The 18,847-nt window shown below is 39.3% G+C and overlaps 1 protein-coding gene across 1 annotated transcript in view; it reads right to left on the minus strand.

Moving 5' to 3' along the window:
- Positions 1 to 18,847, minus strand: part of NELL2 (neural EGFL like 2) — a 155,894-nt gene that overhangs the window by 14,534 nt on the left and 122,513 nt on the right. Inside the window, exon 16 of the mRNA XM_075148205.1 lies at positions 2,502 to 2,642. Coding sequence (XP_075004306.1) covers positions 2,502 to 2,642 — 141 coding nt within the window. The remainder of the gene's footprint in view (positions 1 to 2,501; positions 2,643 to 18,847) is intronic.

Consider the following 18,847-nt stretch of genomic DNA (forward strand, 5'->3'; position numbering starts at 1 on the left):
AGATTTGAACCCACACTTTCTTGGCTTTTAAAGGTTTTCTCCACTGAAAGAGGGAACTTTCTTCAAAGCAACTAAAACTTTCAAAAGATGAGCCAAAGACAAGCCTATTATGCACTCCATATAAACACTACTTTGAAGTAATCCTCTTGGAAAGCAAAACGGACAAACTCTCAAAGAACATTTCCTAATCCCCATGAGGTTTAAATTCTTTGTTCCCCCAAGAAAGAAATCAAGGCAGGCCCAGTTTCTCTTCGGTGTAATTCAGCACTGTTCCTTCTACAGTTCTGCAAGCTGTAGCACTTGCACAAGCCAGAAAGGTTCAGAGGACCCTGGTCCCGGATGCAGCAAGGAGCTCATACAGCTGCAGGTGGGAAGTGGAGAACTGAGATTTGAAATCTGAGATTAGTATAGCCTGGAAGCTGCTCCCCCATTACAGTGAGTGTCTGAAAGACCATCCACCAACAGCTCAATCTAATCACCTCTAACTAGGGGATACTGAAGAAGTGACAAAAGAAATCCATTTTCTTATGTCTTTAAACCCAGGAGGGGAATCTCTCACAGTGGTGAGATCTGACAGCAGAGAAACCAATTGCTTTTGCGCTACTGCACTCTGCTCCTGTAAGTTTAACTTTCCTACTGCAATGGATTTTAAGCTGTCTCTTCATACCTTTTTCAGGTTTTATTTTCTGTCTGAGACAGAATGCCATAGGCTTCAATGCAATAAAAAGTGATGTAGTAAGACTAATAAAATATGTAACCTTCCTCCCCATCTCAAGTTGCTATGTATTCCACAATTTGGAGCTGCAATCAATCAAACTGAAAGCGTTCCACTGTTAGTGACGAGGGTTATCAGCCCTATGAAGACTATGAAGATAGTTTCCTGGCATCTGTGATATAATTCTAATTACTTGTTATCCTCTGTGTATGTTTAATAAAGAGGTGCTGGTGCTTTGTAGAAAAGGTCAAAACATGCTAATAATTGCCACTTCTGCATACATGTAGCAATCCCCATATTCCTCTTTCCTTGGCTTTTCATTTGCTTAGAAATTGCTGCTTAATTGTTGCTTGTTTGCACACATCTTAACAGAGTCACTTTATATCACTTATATCTCTAGAGATAGCATGTGCCAAACCACTATCTTCAACCCACAAGACAAATATTATATTGACACTGAAGATAAAACTTGGAGTATTGAGAATATTTCCATAAATGCCTGGCTAGTGTATTACCTGTGCCGCGAGTGACAGAAGGGCAACGTTATAATCAGAGGGATCACAACTTCTTCTCTGCACCTTCTTGTCCTAACACCTGGCCAGCTAACACTGACATTTAGTTAGTTCTTGACAAAGAAAGCTCAACTTATGAAAGCAGTGGCTGACTCAAATTGCTGATTCCTCCTGGGAATACAGGCTTTCAGCAGTGGTGAAAATGTGTTGAAATAAAGTATTGATGATGGGGATACCGAAAAGGTCATTCTCGCTCCTGGAGAACTGTCTGTGTGTCTGCCTTAGTGAAATTAATTCAATTGCTTCCCTTTGGGACCGATGCAGCCCACCAATGTGAGTTTAAACAGCAAGGTAGGAAAGCTTACACTGTGTAAGCACTGAATATTTCAGCACTCAGAGACAGAAGGGTTCTCCCTGCTCCTAATTTTGCCCTAAGCAGTCCATGGCAAAACAGACTGGTTTCTTCTCTTATTTAAGAGCAGCAGCATGCAATATCTTAAGAGCTGAATAACATTCCATACTCAGAGACCTGCATCTGAAAATAACTGTTTTCTTACTAACCTGCTGTTCTCTCTAACATCATTCATAAACAAAAAAAACCTTCCCATCCCCTCGTCCCCCGTCGAGGGACTCTCTTGTCCCCTGCACCTTGCCCCAGCCCTAACCACTGAGCTTCCCAGTTTGTAAGGTTGTTCTTCGAATTGCAACTTTCTACAAGCAGTTAGCCTATGCACAGGAGAAGCACCGCAGTGTTAACCCAGGGGTGGGTAAGGGCTCAGGGCTGCATAATCATTCTTTGCCATGGGAAATATTTTCATCACAGACTATTTCAATGTACGAGGAATGAAGTGGAGAAATTGAGGTCTGGATTGAGGCCCATTTCTACATATGAAGAATCTGACATACAAACAGATTACTGTGGAATGGCAGATTGCAGTGCATGCCAGCAGCCCGCGGGAAATCACTTATGCAAGGACCATGCACAGAAGCAGGTGTAGGGCCAGAGAAACTGCGTTTTAAGCACCATGCCTGACTTTACATATTATCTTAGCAAATCTTGGCCACTAATGCTCCACCTATATGTAAGGAACATTCGTACTTTATTTTCTTCTGCCTTTTGTTTATCATGCTTATTTAGACTACGATTGCTTTGGGTCAAGGTTTAACTTCCATTGATACAGTATCTAAGACAGTATGTGACCAGTACTGTCAGAGATACTAAACATTACTGCAATGCAAGTCATAACACTACCCCACCTTTTTTAGGTACTGACCTTCACAGGATTCTCCACGTGGTGAAAACATCCCATTGTCATGGTAGCCGTCTCTGCATTCGCAGTGGTACCAACCAGGCAGGTTAATGCAGTTAGCACGGCTGTCGCACTGAACAAAGCCATCTGAGCATTCATCAATGTCTGTTTAGTAAGAACAACAAAAAATAAGGAGAAAATTCACACAGAGGACATTGCTATATTCATCTGATGAAAGAACAAGGTCTCTGGTATTTCTGGGTTTCACAGAAGTATTTTAATTACCAACACCTGAATTTCCAGATTTATCCAGAGAAAAAGTTTTGAATCATTTCCACGGTGTTGGCCCTGCTAACAGTGGCACTTCTGCTAATCCCAATTTACTGTTTACGTATTAGCAACTAATTTTGTCACAATACATATAGGTAATCTGACATCTGTGTAAGTTGCCCACAGTATGAAGAAACGAATTGGATCCCAGTTCAAACAACAAGGTGTTAACCCTTTGAGTAGTTATGCCCCTTTGAGTAGGGGCATATCAAAATATAAAATATTCACTCTGGTCCTTGCTTATGCTTTTGGTGACACCGATTTTAGGTTAGCAGGGCTTCTCTATCTCATGGAGTTCCTGTTGACTTACACCAGCACCTCTGACTCTCAGCGTAACTAACTGCAGTCTCCTCTCTCACCATCAAAAAGTGCAGCTGGGATTCCAAACAAATGCTTGGACCCTAAAGATGAAACGCAACACATTCTCCTCCTCCTGATAATTCCTTCGGGATGTGTGTTTCTTAAAAGAACAACTTCCACTGACTAAACTTTACAGTAACAACTCACCATAGAATGGATTTCTGGACGTACTCGCTAGATCCAAAATCCACCAAAGCACGTTCTGCAGACACCTGAACTCATGAACTCAGCAGAGATGCAGAGAACTTTGTGACATGTTCATTTCCAGTGCCTTCAGTTACTGCGTAAGCCGTATTAGGGAATAGGTCCCAGAATATGAGTGTTGTTAACAGTTAGGGAATACCAGGAGCATGGAGTCAAACAGGGACAAAAATGTGTCCTTTCTTATCAGGTTCATCACATTATCACTGTGTTTTACACCAGTAGTAGCATATCTATTTGAGCAGCAAGTTGATGAAGAGGTGCCTATGGAACTGGCACAGAGGGAGACACAACACGCGCAAACTGCCTTCCGAAACAAAAAGCTCTGACCTCCCCGCCCCTGCCGTGAATTTGAATAATGAATAAACCCTCAATGTACTGGCCATTCTGGCCAAACTAAAATAACAAATTAAGACTCAAACTCTTAAAAGTACCTCAGCAATTGATCTAGTATCCTCTGGGATGTGGGTATGAAGAAGAGGTGTGATGTGACCACTGAGATATATGTAAAATATGTCAAAATTCTGCCCACAGTCCCTGTTAGCTCCCATTTATGTCATCTGTTATTTCATAGGAGAAAGGGTAAACTGGCTACGAAAATCAATTGTGAGCTGCAATAAGGTAACAAATCTCTTACTAATGTGTGTATAGATAAACATATACTCACTCTAGTCTCTTATGAAATCTATTCAAACACAAACTTTTAAAAAACCCAAGGCTTCCTTATCCATCGAAAAGACTTTGTTCCACATTTGAAGGTAAGAAAATTAAGTACGTGGGGGACACCTGCGCAATCTACAAGGCATCGCTCAGTCACCCACATTTGGTTTTGAGTTACATTTTTCTTATACATGCCAAAGGGTAGGTGGGATGTGCTCTGGATATTTTATTTACATGCCGAATAACATCTCTTTGGAATCTCTTTGGAATAACCGTACAACCATATCATGAGCGTACTGGTTTTTAAAAGCTTTATAGGTTCTTGATGAAATTTCATTAGAAATTTTCATTATTACGTCTCAGCCTGATTTTCTATCAACAGTCTCTCTGACTGGGCGCGCCTGGTGTACATTACCAGTATTTATGATGATGAAAATTACCAGTACTCCTGCTGGAATATCGCACCAAGCATATATTTTGCCACTTTGTGTTCCGCAAATTAAGTCATAAGTCTCTATTGGTTTAAAACAGAATTTTCAACTCCACTATGAATTCCAGGATAATCAGCTAAGTAGTCCTGCTGCAGGATTGAGAAATGCCAAACCTCTACAACCTTCCGCTGTTCAGTGTGTCTCTCTCTAAATCAGTATAAACTCTGGCCTTTTTCTTGTGAGCAGCCAGGAGCCAGTGAGACCTCAGAGGTGTTTGAGAGATCAGAGGAAGATCAATGAAAATTATGTTACTGTAGTGAGAAACGGTTGGTTTGCAGCCTGTGCCTTATCTACTGCTATTCACTCACATACCCACAGATTACTTAAGAAAAATGAAAGGAAAAGAAGAAAGGACTACAATATAGAAGTTCCCTTACCCCTGGGGAATATGCGGCCTGGGAGACAGCTTGCCTGGCACAACAGAATCCTAAGGGACCGTGCTAAACGCTTGGGATCACCTGGTCAGTACAAGATAACTTGCTGGGCTTGGCCAAAGCTACAAGCCCTAGAGCATCAATGAAGCATGTAAACTCAGAGGCTGAAAGAAAAGGGCTGTTGTTCAGACTTGATATGAATCTTCAATACTTGTTACTTAATAACATGCATTAAGATATTGGATGGCATATACTTCTTCTTTGGGAAAGTGGAATGTATTTATTGGTGATGAGGTGGAGAAAAGAGTGTGATTTAGGTCAAAGTAACAGATATGAATGAAAGAAACCCTGTGTTCTCTTCAGAACAATTTGTTTGTGAATCTATAAGCCTTATAATTATAAGCACAGTATTGCAGGCACAGGCTGAGTGCATTCTGATGAACTCACTCACTGATTATTCAGGAAAAACAAGCCTTGAATGTCACGCCAGTATTGGTAAACCGACAACAAAAGCAGCTTTTCTGTATTTATTTGCAAACTAGCTGACAAACCTATATCACAAAAAATATTACTTGGGATGAAATGCTTTTACAGATGCCAATAAACAAAGAAATACATTCTTCTGGTTTTGTTATGGCTGCATGCAAAGTTGAGTGGAGTTATGTATGAAAGCCTGTCATAAAAAGCGTGGACAGAAGACTCTGTTGGTCTTTAAGAAATGTCCTATTCTTGACACACTGTTTGCCTGAAACCATTGCATTAGAACACCATTTCTGCACCGATGCTGAATAATCCATTACTCCTTACATGATTTTGCATCAAAAAAAAGAAATCCAAACCAATTCTCCTCACCACTAACTTTTCAGTTCCTTATGCACAGAATTTTGTTCTAAATCTCCCAGCTAATGCTGATCATTAATTCTAGTAGAGACTTGCTCTATAATGGGACAAACCATAACTGTCGCAACTTTGTTAAACAAGAAAACGCAGCAGAAATGTGTTTTGCTGAGCCAAAGCACTGATTTCATGGAAAATTTTCTTGACATTTGGATAAAAGGATTTCTATTTTCAAATGGGCATAGCATGGCTCAGGAAGTGCTGCAAAAGTATCTACAACTGAAATTATCTTATTAATATGGGAAAACCAGCCAGAAACAATTTTTCTCTGTCCTATGGTGAAACATTCTCCGATGAATCACCTTGCAGCTGCTCAGTCAGAGGTGTGAGCTGACAAGAGAAGAAAAACTGATTGAAGTTTTGCTTGGCCAGTGGCTATGGTATATCAGTGGGCTATATGGAACATTAACAGCACTAATGAAGTCCTGTTTGATGCTGTACTAGAAAGGCACGAAAAATGAAATATTACTCTATAGAATGAAGTTACTGAAAGGCTTTATACTTTCACTTGTGAAAAAAATTGAACAAAATGTTTAAGTACAAGGAAAGGAAGGATGTATTTTTTTCAATAGTAGGTGATGACATTTTTAAGCAAATAGACAAACCAGACAACTTATTCTGAGTATGCAGGTTCCACTCTTTAAATAGAGTATCATATGCGTGATGGTCCAGGGCAAATGGCCTAATCCTGGCCCTGCTCCAATTTATGGCAGAACTCCCATTGACTATCATGGAGGTGGCATTTTCTCCATTTTTCTCTTTCCTTTTCAAATAAACAGCACAATTGCACATACCAAATCTGCCACCCACTGATACAAGTGGCCAGGTTTGGAACAGAAAGTAATACCGAGACAGTCGCTGGAAGTAACCTTCACCCCAAGCTGGAGAGCAGCTACACCGCTGTACCGTGGCACTGCAGCACCGCCTGCCCTGGCTGTGCTTCCACCCTGTGGCATTTGCCTGGCAGAAGATTTGCGATTTCGGCTCTTGAAACACTGTGGCTGGAAAACACACACCTGTGAGACTGATGAGCCCACAAAACACCAGGAACACGGGGACTCTCTCTACCCTGTGTAATTCATGGACACACTCATGGCAATACTGTACATACCCTATTACCATAAAACAGGGTAACTGATTATTACACACTTGTGTGGCACATGATTTAGTTTTCAAATATTCAGGTTTTCTCCTGTGCGTTTTTCTTAAACTGAAATCAGCCAGCCTGGTTACTTCCGTATTTTGTTACCCATTTTTCAACTGGAAAAAACGTCAATTTTTTTTTTTTACTAACTGAAGCCCACTCTAATAAAATAGACACACAGTCACAGGTATTTTGAAAGTAAGTACTTTATACACTAGCTCCCCTTGACATGAAAAAAACTTGCTCTCCCAAATCACCCTCTTTATACCTCAGAATCACTCATTTCCTGAACTGTGGCAACAGTTTCAGCTATTATACACCTTGCTCTTGGGGAGACTGAGAAAATTCTGCTTCCTGAAGAGTAAAATAAGATCATTAGCAAATTATCCACTGGTACACTAAGAAAAAAGGAAAGCTAGCTGTCTGATGAATATTATTAGAGAATTTCTGTATAATAAGATCTTTTGAAGATTGAAAGCGGTATAAAATTGCCAATTTGAAAGATAGCAGTGCTCTTTCATCCAGCAATAGGACCAAGCTCTCTAATGTGGTCAAGCTGCACTCAACAAAGAACCATGGCATGAGGGAAGAGGGGGGAGTTATACCATTTTATATTACTCACTTCAAGACTGAAATATTAATCATCAAATCCTCCTCTCAGAAAAGCCTGTATGCCACCATCAAGCACAAAGTTACACAGACACAGAGCACAACTTAGTCCAAAAAGCCTTTCTTTCATAAACTGCTTTATCCAGACCAATACAAACCAAAGCCCCAGCAGCCCTCTCCTGTCAAGAAGGCAACACCACAGATTGGCAGCTGTGAATACTTATAATTTAGTTATTTCCATCCTGGAAGTTTTTCTGGGACAGTATAATACATGGCACTTAGCTAAGACTGCCAATTTACAGAGAGTCCCGATTGCAATAATCTGTCCCAGAGCTAATTGGGCTATTATCACTGGATATATTTATAAAGATTAATGAGCAGCCAGCAACTTCCATCACTACTGACTTAGGCTAAATCTGAGATCTTATTTCAAAGGCAACAGCCTTCCCAGCCTAATGCTAACCTCCAGAGCCACCCACATCCCAGCCCCATATACAGTACAAATAAAGTGCAAACACTGAAAGAAAAATAATTTCAGAAACAGATCACTGAAGAAGTGGTTTAGGGGACTATGAAGCTGTTTAAAAAGATAAATCTTCAATGTTTTTTTTTTCATGGGTACATTTGGAACAGTCAGACTCTGATATGTCTTTGCATATGTCAATACATTTCCAAGGATGTTATGTCTGGCTTGGATATAAAAGACCATGTCATAACTATTCAGACTTATGCTCAGATAACAGAATGCCCAGTAGGATTAAGATGATGCCTGGGTTATCCGATTTCAGTAAATACGTATGCAAGGGGGAAAAGGCCTTATTCAATAGGACAAAATGAAAGTTCACTGTACTGCATAATGTATCTGCTGTCAAAACTCAATTTTCTGGAGTAGCTTTGAAAAGGGTTCATTATCTCTACTGCAAGTTCTAGAGTCCCATCTCTCACATTTAAGAAGAGAAAAGTGTTTGTGTTGGGTTTCATGTGACAGCAGATTTCTAACATGATGATACTTGAGAAGACCCTGCTGTTCAATCAGACCTTTGATTTGAGATCTTATGCAAAAACCAGGTCCCAGTGGAGAAATTTAAGAGCCTGAAACTAGTTCAATATACTGGGGCTATCTTGTTAAAACAGAGTATCAGCTTTTGGGATTTCCATCCCACTACATTCCCATAAACCACATGCATGTAAATATCATACAGAGGAATTGAAAAAACCAAGAATACAGAAGCTGATCTGAGGTTGCTGAAATAATCCGGGAAGATATCAGTTACGCCAGAAAACCAAAGTTGTTTGGAATGCCTTTTAAATCTGTTTTGTAAAGTCTGATCAGATCCTTTTTTCTAACACTGCTGCTGATTCCCAAAGAAACTTTCTTCCTTGGTCAACAGAAGTCCTAGAGCCTGATTTTGTTTACAATCTCACTCTGATTTGTTCAGCTTCCAATAACTCTTTAAAGATATGATAACATATCGTGAGTACGAGGACATGCTTTTCACCGTATGGGTTCTCACATCAAAGTCCCCATTAAACCATAGAATAGCCTTGAGTTTCACTGCATTTGCATCCCAACATTTCATTCAGTTACAAGTTTAAATCATGAAGGGCCAGATTACAGCTGGCCTGTGGGGCACAGCAAAGAGAAGAGTCACCCACAGTTTTATCCTAGCATAACATAGTTCCATGAGCAAAAGGACTTTCTCTACACAGCATTAGAAACATCAGTTATCTCAGATACAGCCTTCAGAGAAGAGTGAAGACCATGGCCTTTCCCCTCCCTGCTCCTCTGGATAATGAATTAGGCCCATGTTGGAAAAAATGCATTTTGAATGCCTTTGGAGTTGCTCCTTCTATCTCTACACCTCCCAGATCTAGTAGAAATTCTGGCTGAGTCACCTTAAAACCATAATCTGGCTCAAAAGGCAGGAAACTAGAGCTGGGGCAATAAATGCCATGTTAAAAATTGCTTCAACAGGTTGAGTCAGTGCTGCAGATATGTTCTTCACTAAAAATTTCCAACTGTCACGTTGCATCAAAAAATAACTATTGTTAAAACAGGTTTTTTGGTTTTTGTTTTGGGTTTTTTTTTTAAATCCTAGCAAGAGCATGATCGCATTTTTTGAAGCACCCTGTCCATGGAAAACTAATTTAGTTCCATTAATGAAAAGGAAGCAAAATGTGATTGAGGGTGTAATACGGAATTATAGTTCATTAATTCTTCAAGTATGTAATTTTCCAGACTCCTGATCCCCCATTGATTTCTGCACACCCCCATAGGTCCTGCTAAATGCCAGCAAAAAGAAATTCAATCGTGTTGTTATTTCATGTGTGGCAGTGGCGGCGCTCCAAAATCAGATAGAAACGTTATATGAAAGGGAATTTTCCACTGACTGCTTCACCATGCAGCCCTGTTAACAATTCTTTTTTGTCAAAAATTGATCAATCACAGACCCCACTGATAACTGAAACTATGACAGTCTCTCACTACATACCCAACATCATCAAAGGATGTGGTATTTGTAACAATTGAAGACGATAATTCAAGAACTCCTAATTAGCCATGATGAACTAGGTGCATCCATGAATAGTGTAAAAAAAAAAGAATATATTTTTCAACAAGATTCTGGGAAACTGATTGTGCCAATCCCAATTAGAAAGACTAATTGAGAGGTATTGGGCCTCTCTTCCTAGTCGTTGACAAAGATGTGGTTTTGCTTTCACTTTGTCCATCATTCTCAGTACAGCACTTCATTTTAATTGTATCACATGCTTCTGTTTCTTCGTTAGTCCTATCTTGAAAATTAATTATTTTCTTCAAGTTAGCAAAAGCACTTTTATACCTTGAAATACACTGACAAACCCATTTTAGACACCTACTAGTGTTTGAAAGTTCCATTTGCACATGTTAGAAATAGGACTAACACACTGGTGCTATCACTAAATGTGTCAGTTTTGGGTAACAGTAGCCAGGTCCTAAGCAAAAGTGAATTAATTTGTCTGAAAAGAGAAGAGCTAGTTTGGCCAGCTGTTATCTCTTTTCTAACGGGTGGGAAGGAAGGCTTTACTTGCACAGTGTACTGACCAAAGATCTTGAGTTTCCTCCAGTGAGGAGTCAAGTCAGTCATAACCATGAGTTATGACTTCTACATCTTTGAACCAAGGATACAACCAGCACATTCTCAGCTTAGTTTGGGTTCAGCTTTGCAAAAAGTTGTTTCAGATCAGCTCTGGTATGAATTACAGTAAATTTCCAATGATTCAGTTCAGAGGCTATTTCAGGAAAACAAAAGAACCCACAAAGCAACTCAAACAAAATTTTGGCTAGGAATTGATTTGACACCCTGATTTGAACTTGGTTTTCTGCTATGGTCTTCTACCTTTTGGTCAGGGTACCACACATATTATACGTGTGCTTAAGTTTAAAACATTCTTGCCTACATTTTCTTATCAGTGACTTGTCACCATGACTCTCAGTCCATATACCAGTGACCATTAATTTACGTTGCTGCTCCTGAAGTGTGAAATCATGTAGAGATTGTACAAAATTGCTGAAGCACAGTAAAGGAACAAACCATACTATTCCTTTGCTTGAGCTATGAATGTATCATTGGCATATATCTGCAGAAACTGCAGACTCCCTCATGTTGACAGCAAGAGGAAGGGCTCCACAGGGATACGGGGCAATGATTGGCAGTGTTATAGATTTTAATTCCACTAATAGTTGAACGTCTCGTAATTCATAAAAGAGAGAGCTTACAGTGAGTGATGAAGGTCCTCCTATATCCGTTATATAACAGAAGGAAATTCTATTATAATGCTGCCCAGCTGCACTACTCACATTCTATTTATAGCCCACTGTATTTTAAGAACCTAATTGAAATTTTAGTTTTCATGTTTAGTAAAGCAGGTTCTTTCCCGCAGCAAATAATAGCTAAGTAGTGGATGCATTTTGATGTTTTTAATAAATAACAAAAAATCCTGTCTCCTCAAAGCTCTTTTGTAGCACTCCTCTTCCCCGATTTCTCTTGGTTTTTTTAAGCTGCTACATATAGGTTTGTAGTGTTGCAAGCTAAAGAAAATATAAAGAGAAAAAGATAAGTGCTAGTATTTGGCTCTTCAGCAAAGAAAAAATCTTTTGTTATTTAAAACTGACAAGGACTCTAAGGGAGGAGAGAAATAATATGCATTCAAGAAACTGTGTCAGGCAAGGAAAATGAAGGGAGAAAAAGACACAGAAGGATGAAGCAGCAAAGCATCTTAAGCTACAAAACGGAAAGGATGAGGTAAGTAGGGTTCATGCCTAAATCCAGAATGCTCACCAAACTCAGTATAGGCTTTTTTTGCTTAATTTCTGTCAGATTTACTTTGTGAATAAATATAAGGAAAAATGTAAAGCAAAGGGAAACTTTCCAAGCTTCTGAAGTCACCAGCCCTTGTCTCACTGCTCATTTTTGAGCTTATTTTTCATATCTGAGAAAAATTCAGGTGATAACAGGGATTAGGGTGACCTCCCTTCCAGACTCTGCAGCCAAGCAAAAAGCATCTCATCCACAGAACCCTGGCTTTCCTCTTGGTTTGCTGCAGATCTCATTTGTTTACTCTCATAGACAACTTTTAAATCTTTTTCTGCAATTTAATGAGCTAGCAATTTTAGAATATGTCCTCTTTGAAAGTCAAAGGAAAAGTATTTTCTTAGGTTTTATGAACTGGTTGCACTCCCTACTCAGAAAAAATATGATATAAACCCCACAATGTCTTTTCTCAGATATTGATGTATTTGAACAGAGGAGCAATGGGAGCAGAAATGAGATGACCTATATATTATCTGGACTTTTGCCACTGCCTTCTTATGCAAACCTTGTCTCCCACTCAACTCTCCCCATGTGTCTTGATTTCCACATCTGTAAAATGGGGAGAAAGTGCTTCTACCAGCTCTCTTTTTTTGTGAACTCTGGGTGAAGAATTTCAAGTAACAGCGCTGATTCGGTAAGTACCACATGTGACAATGTCAAGGCATGGTTTGGAGAACAGTAACACACCGAGGAACAGGAACTACAGAAGAGGCCAACATGTTTTGGGGAGAGGTGAGAGGAAGAGCATTGAGCTGCAGAGATGAAAGCTGCACCCCTGCCTTTACTCTCTCACCTGCTTTATGGGGTAGCACAGACAGATCATAGAAGTCACAAGGACACTCATGATAGTGATTTAAGTCTTGCATTATTTGTTTCAAACAGATCTCACAATGTAGACCACAAGTGTTGTTTTTTGTAAAAATACAAGTCTCGTGTACAGTTCTGCTGCACTCTAAGGATCTTTAATTTTTACGGATATTTGAAAGAATGGTTGAATATAGCGCCCAGCACATGTAATTAACTCCATATTATTATATGTGTTCAGGGGAAATATTTGGAGAAAGGGAGGAGCAGTAAGCTATTTTGTACACCAGCATCTGGAATTTCAGAATCTCACTTACAAACAGCTTATCTATATCATATATGCCATGTTTGCAACCCATCTGCTGGCTGCACATGTGTATTTTTCTGTGGCCTGAATTAGCACTTGGAGCATTGTTAAAATGGAGCATTCCTTGCAGGAAAGGCTTGTTCTCCATGGGTTAGCTGAACATCTCCCTAACTACAGTTTCTGAGACTGCCAATCATGTTTTCTTTTTCTGATTTGAACTTCCTTGTAATAGTAAATATGAAGACATGGCTTTTACTGGCACATAGTTAGCTGAAATTTGATGGAATTATTAATTGTAATAACAATTCAAATGACACTCATTAATTCTTTGCTAGCTTTTTATCAGAATTGTGGAATATGCAGTATTATTTCTCTTCTCAATAACAGTCCTGTAAAGTTACACTTAGACTGTAAACATCACATGCCCAAGATTCATAACCTTATTTATGACTAAAATCCTTTAAATCTGTTAATTTTTTTCCTGAAGGAAAAAAAAAAACTCATGCAGAGGCTCTGGGAGAAGAGTTTCTGCAGAGACTCTGTGCTAGAGTTTCTTGTTCTTCTCTCTGAAAGTATCTTCCAAATTCTTTTGAGCTGGGGAAGGAAAAAGAAACCTTAGCTACTTTACACCCTTTATACAAATGAATGGAGAAATCCCGAAGTCAAAGAGAACAGAGATGTGATGGCAGCCTGGGCAACATGCATTTGTAAGCTAATTCCTACCAGATTATTGCTCAGACTCTACGTAGGGTCTGCAGTTTACCGCTTTCCCAACTGATTAAGATCCCCATCAAATCTGGGTTGTTCCTCCCACAGAATGTAATCATTCGTGAGCTTTCGTCTTGCGTCTGGATGGATTCTCCCCCTTCCTTCAACCTTCACCTCTTCATTTGAGCACATTTGTTTTAGAGGGAGTGAGGGACATGCCCTTTGCCACCTACAATCCCTGGGAGCAAAGCTGCTACCGCATCATGCATTCCACACACTGCTCTCTCCCTGCCTCCCTGGGACAAGGGCATTAAAGAAGATGCCAGATGTTAAAAGAAAGGTACAGTCAGGAGAGAGTTAAAACCTTTGCTTCTTTAGTTTCTGCCAGTGTTTGCTCTTGTCTGTCTGCCTACGTTCATAAGAGCAACTGAAGCCCAATTAAAAAAGTGGGGATTGCAGTATTTGCCTCTTTAGTTCCTTAAGACGTAATATATCAAATGCTTTGCAGTGACTTTAGACTTAGGCAAAGTCAACATATTTTTCATGAACTCATTTAAATAGCTTAGAAAAAATGCATCACACTTGAGATCCTTATGGGGGTAAAGCCTCTTTTGAAATCAACCCTATCTTGATTTTTTTCAAACCACAGTACACCTATTATTTCTTAAAGGTACAAGCACTACTAGCGACTTGTTTTATTTTTACGCATGTTGGACTGGGCAGCTATTCACCTAGAATACTAATTAGTTGTGGGGGAGGCAGATGATTTATGAATAAAGCTATGAATGCATTGCATGTTATAGTTCCTTCAGCTAGACTCTAACTTAATAGGATTCCTGCTCACCCAAGGCCTGACTTCAGAAATATACGAAAGAGTGAGCATCTCAACAGCACGCTTCATGGTCCGTGTTTTCCTTAGGGTTGGTCAGCGATACCAAAATGGTCTTGACCATCAATGGCAAAGACTCATCTTTGCATCCACACAAATGGACATTTTAGAATGACTCATTACAACTTGTTATTATTGTTCCTTAATAGAAATAAACAAGAGAACCTGGATCATATGCAAAGGCAGCTCATTAAAAGCACATAGCCTGGTATGCCAAGAGAACTGTATCAATTTATATCAGTTGAATACAAGGCCCAGTTTTGGTAAGATGAAAGCATGAGAAGGAGATCAGTTAGGAAGACAGTTATTTTTATCAGGTTTGCCTAGAAATTAATCAGATGAGGAGTATGGCAAAAAAAAAAACCACAAAATAGTCACTAATCCTGAATTACTGGAAGATGGTTCAAAAATATAATAGTCTACTTTTAATACAATACCTTTGGCTGACTACAGAAGACCATAACTAAGGAAAATAAAACATTTCATCAGCAGAACTCTATAGGACTTTCAGTACCAGCTTTTCAGTAATACTCATACAGCTTCAAGCTGTGAGGTACAGAAAAAATCCCCCCCCGCCCCGCTCAGTCTCGGGGAGCTGAAAATGCACAAATATCAAGGCCATAATTTGCTTTCTTCCTTTTCCTCCTCTGTTTCGCCAGACGTATGATATGAACAAAGCTCCTGACCAGAACAGAAGCTGTGAAGATGATGGCTCCTAACTGCATGATTTTATGTAAAGCATATCACAGGAGTGCAAGAATAAAACTATAGGATTCAAAAGTTACTTTGCACTCTCTGCTCTAGAGCAGCCAAACACGATTTTTCAGAGACTTTCTAGGAATTTCAGGTTTGACAGTATAAATTAGGCCTGTCTACCTGGAACAGTCACCCTCCATTGCTGAGGATATTTCTCCCTATTAATCACCAGTCAGAAGTAGATACAATATATTGTGCCCTAAGCAGTACACCAGAAAACTATATTAAACAAACAAAACAATACAGAAGCATGTAAGCAATGCGGAGGTCCAAATTCCTAGAATTACTGTTCTTAAAAACTATTTATTTGAAATCAAGGCAAGCCAAAAGAAAAAAAAAAAAGAATGGATATAGTACTTTCCAAGTACTGAAAGGACTTGGGGACACCACCAAGGTACTGGATTAGATGGTTCACTGGGGTACAATTCAGTATTTGAAAATTACTGAAGTTGAAATGCCAGACTTGAGTGACTCCAAAAGGCCTGACTTTCAGAATATGATGAATTCCTATTGCACATGGGATCTATTAAAATGTTTTACACTGCAAATCATGCTCAAGTACTGTTTGTTTTCAAAAAATTTATCCAGGCTCTATAGATTAACTCAACATTTTCTTATTTCTGTGAATTGAAGTCAGCCCTTTACTGTAATTAAAACATTTCCTGCCAAAAGTATCCTCTAGCTTCTAAGTCTCAGACTCGGGATCCTCCCCCAAAATGGAAGCCTGAATTCTCAGGACACCAGGATCCAAGCAAGCCAGGTGGGCTATGAAAACTAATGAACTATGGGAGGCATCCCTTCTTCCTACAGCTATTGCTCTGGACAGTCCATGCCAGTGCTGCCTTCGTGTTCACTCCACCACTTTCCTCTTGCTCCCTTCTTTTGTTTCCTCCTTCATTAAAAAGCCCAGCAACCCCTTAAGGATTTCAGAGAATAAAATGATTAACCTTAATATGCTTTCTGCTCAAGGAGTTTGAATGTTATTTATTCCAGCATGCAACTGGTGTCCCCTCATTAGATTATGAACTATTGAAGGGCACTCCCATTATTCTAGGTTTGTGCAGGACCTTGCATACTTGTATCACAAATTTGAGTCTTCTAGTATTATTGTTGTAAATCCCAATCCGACTACCAGTAATTTAAATCTTCATTGTAAAAATAAAACTGAGCAAATGGCAGATTCCTGAGTTGTTGGGAAAGTTTTGACTGTGATACTTTCATAGCTTACAGAGAGTTTTCATTGGACTGGGGCCAAGAATTTTTAAGAGTTCTGCCAAAAGTAATTCCAGTTCTTACAGATTTTGTTCAATGCTCTATGGGCTTCAAATGCCATTTGTGTCACAGTTTTAGCTTCAGAGCCTACCTGGCCACAAGCTGATTGTGGTTGTTTTAGCTGAACACCAGGGATCAAGGGTTTAAATGGAAGCAATTCTCTTGTGATGCTAAAAGTACTAAAATACTTCATTTTTGCAAAATCAGCAAAGTTAACAAGCTTCCTGGTTACTTTGACAAAGCCTTCTATTCCAATACCAGTAAAATTATTTTCCTAATAACTGGGGTTTCAGAATTAAAAGATTTTCACAAGCCTCCTTTGGAACAGGAATAATAATAATAGTGTTCAATAATCTGAAGCCTGCTATTATTATGGTCAGTGCACATGAACAAATTAATTTGGATTTGCTGAAAAGAGCAACAGTCACGCATGCTAATTATTTAGCTTATATAGAAAGTGGCACAAAACTCTGAAGAGATCTGGTCTATAACAATTATTTATCCAAATCACTTGTCTAAGTTGTATTTCAGTATTTTGAACTACAAATATTAAGCACAAAGTTGCAAAAATTTTTTGCAAAAAAAGTTACCAAAATTTTTTTCCTTCTCCATGAAGTACTCACAACACTTACGCTATTTTTGTTTGAGCTTTCCATACGTGGGACAAAAAGGGGAAAAAAATACAGAGAAGAGCCAAATCACACACTTTCCTTGGATTTGGTTATTTCTGATAAGACGTCAGATAAGAGAGGGTGATCTCACATACCTGATGCTCACTGTTTTTTTCATAAATTCAGTTACACATTTAATTAAGCCAACTGTTAGTAATAATGTATGGATGGATGAATGTAGAATCTGTAAGTTAAACTTTTTCTCAACAGTTCCTTTCAAAGGTAACAGCTTTGTATGCCAGTTTATTTTCAGCAGTTTGCCACGGATTGTTTAATAGCAGGTGGACATGATTCCTGTGATATCCAAGGAAAGTTCATTATCAGGAAATGTAAGTTACAGCCAATCATCCATAAACAAAAACCACATTAAAACACTACTAGTAGCGAAACTGCTATTTGATCTCATGCATAATTAAAAGCGGTCTAGGGGAATACTCAAAGCACAGAACGAGTGTGGGAACTCAGAAAAGAAGCTGGCAAGCAGCAAAAATGCAGTGATCTTGCATACACGCACTAGCAGATATGCATATATAGTAGGAGAACAAATCCACTCTCAAAGCTCTGTCATCAAATTAAAAGGGAGTTACAGGAATATCAAGCAGATCTAACAAAGTCACCCTGTGCTGGATTCTAAAATAAAACACTTTTCAAATACAATTTAAGATAGCATTTAAAAATGCCCATTGAAGAATTCACAATTTTGCAATCAAACAAGACAACATTAAGTCAGGTATTTTGAAAAAGTTTAACAGGCACAAATATTTTTAGATTCCCTTGGTAGTCTCAGCTCCCTACGCTGCTGAAGGCTGCTCTACTGGGTTAACTACTGCTGTGCCTTATAAGACTTGAAAATCTTTCAACACATATACCCCACCTCCCTAAGCCAACAAATGCATCCCCACATCCTTTGGGAAGAGAAACAGGAATTCTCCCATGTCTCATTTTTATCTTCTGGAGGTTGATATACCTGCACATGATTCTTACATCTGCTTCCTCATTCCACTGATCCATTTCCACAGGGCACAGGCCATGATTAATCTAAAAGGCTTCCAACAGATCATTCAAAGGCATTGCAATAGCTGTTAACTGCAAGGCACTCCACAGTGAATACCTCTTCTCATGGGAATACCTGACTAGCAGTATTAGTTGATTCTTCTTGTTATGTTTCTGAGAGAGACGTGACTCCTGCTGACACCCCAGAAGCAGCCATTTGGAAGCAAAAAATTTTATGAAACCCATTACAGCACTTAATTACACAGGGCTTCACTTCTCTTTGCAAAAGCTGTATTGAGTTTAGGAATCTGACCTAGCCTTTCCATGGCAGCTGACAGGTGAAAAGAGTTACAGCTGTGCCCGTAAACACAAGCAAGCTTCTGGTGCTAAGCCACTTTGAGTTCTGGGTGAACGGGTTTGCCCTGAAACCACGTTTCAATCTCAGGATAATTTTATCAGAAGACTTCTGACCTCTCCCATCAGAAGCAGGCTGTCCGCTTCCTACTCAGCGGTGCCTCTGCACCTCTCCACTCTGTTGGAAGGCTTGGAGGA

This window comes from Calonectris borealis, chromosome 1 (genome assembly GCF_964195595.1).
Source record: "Calonectris borealis chromosome 1, bCalBor7.hap1.2, whole genome shotgun sequence".
NCBI lineage: Eukaryota > Metazoa > Chordata > Aves > Procellariiformes > Procellariidae > Calonectris > Calonectris borealis.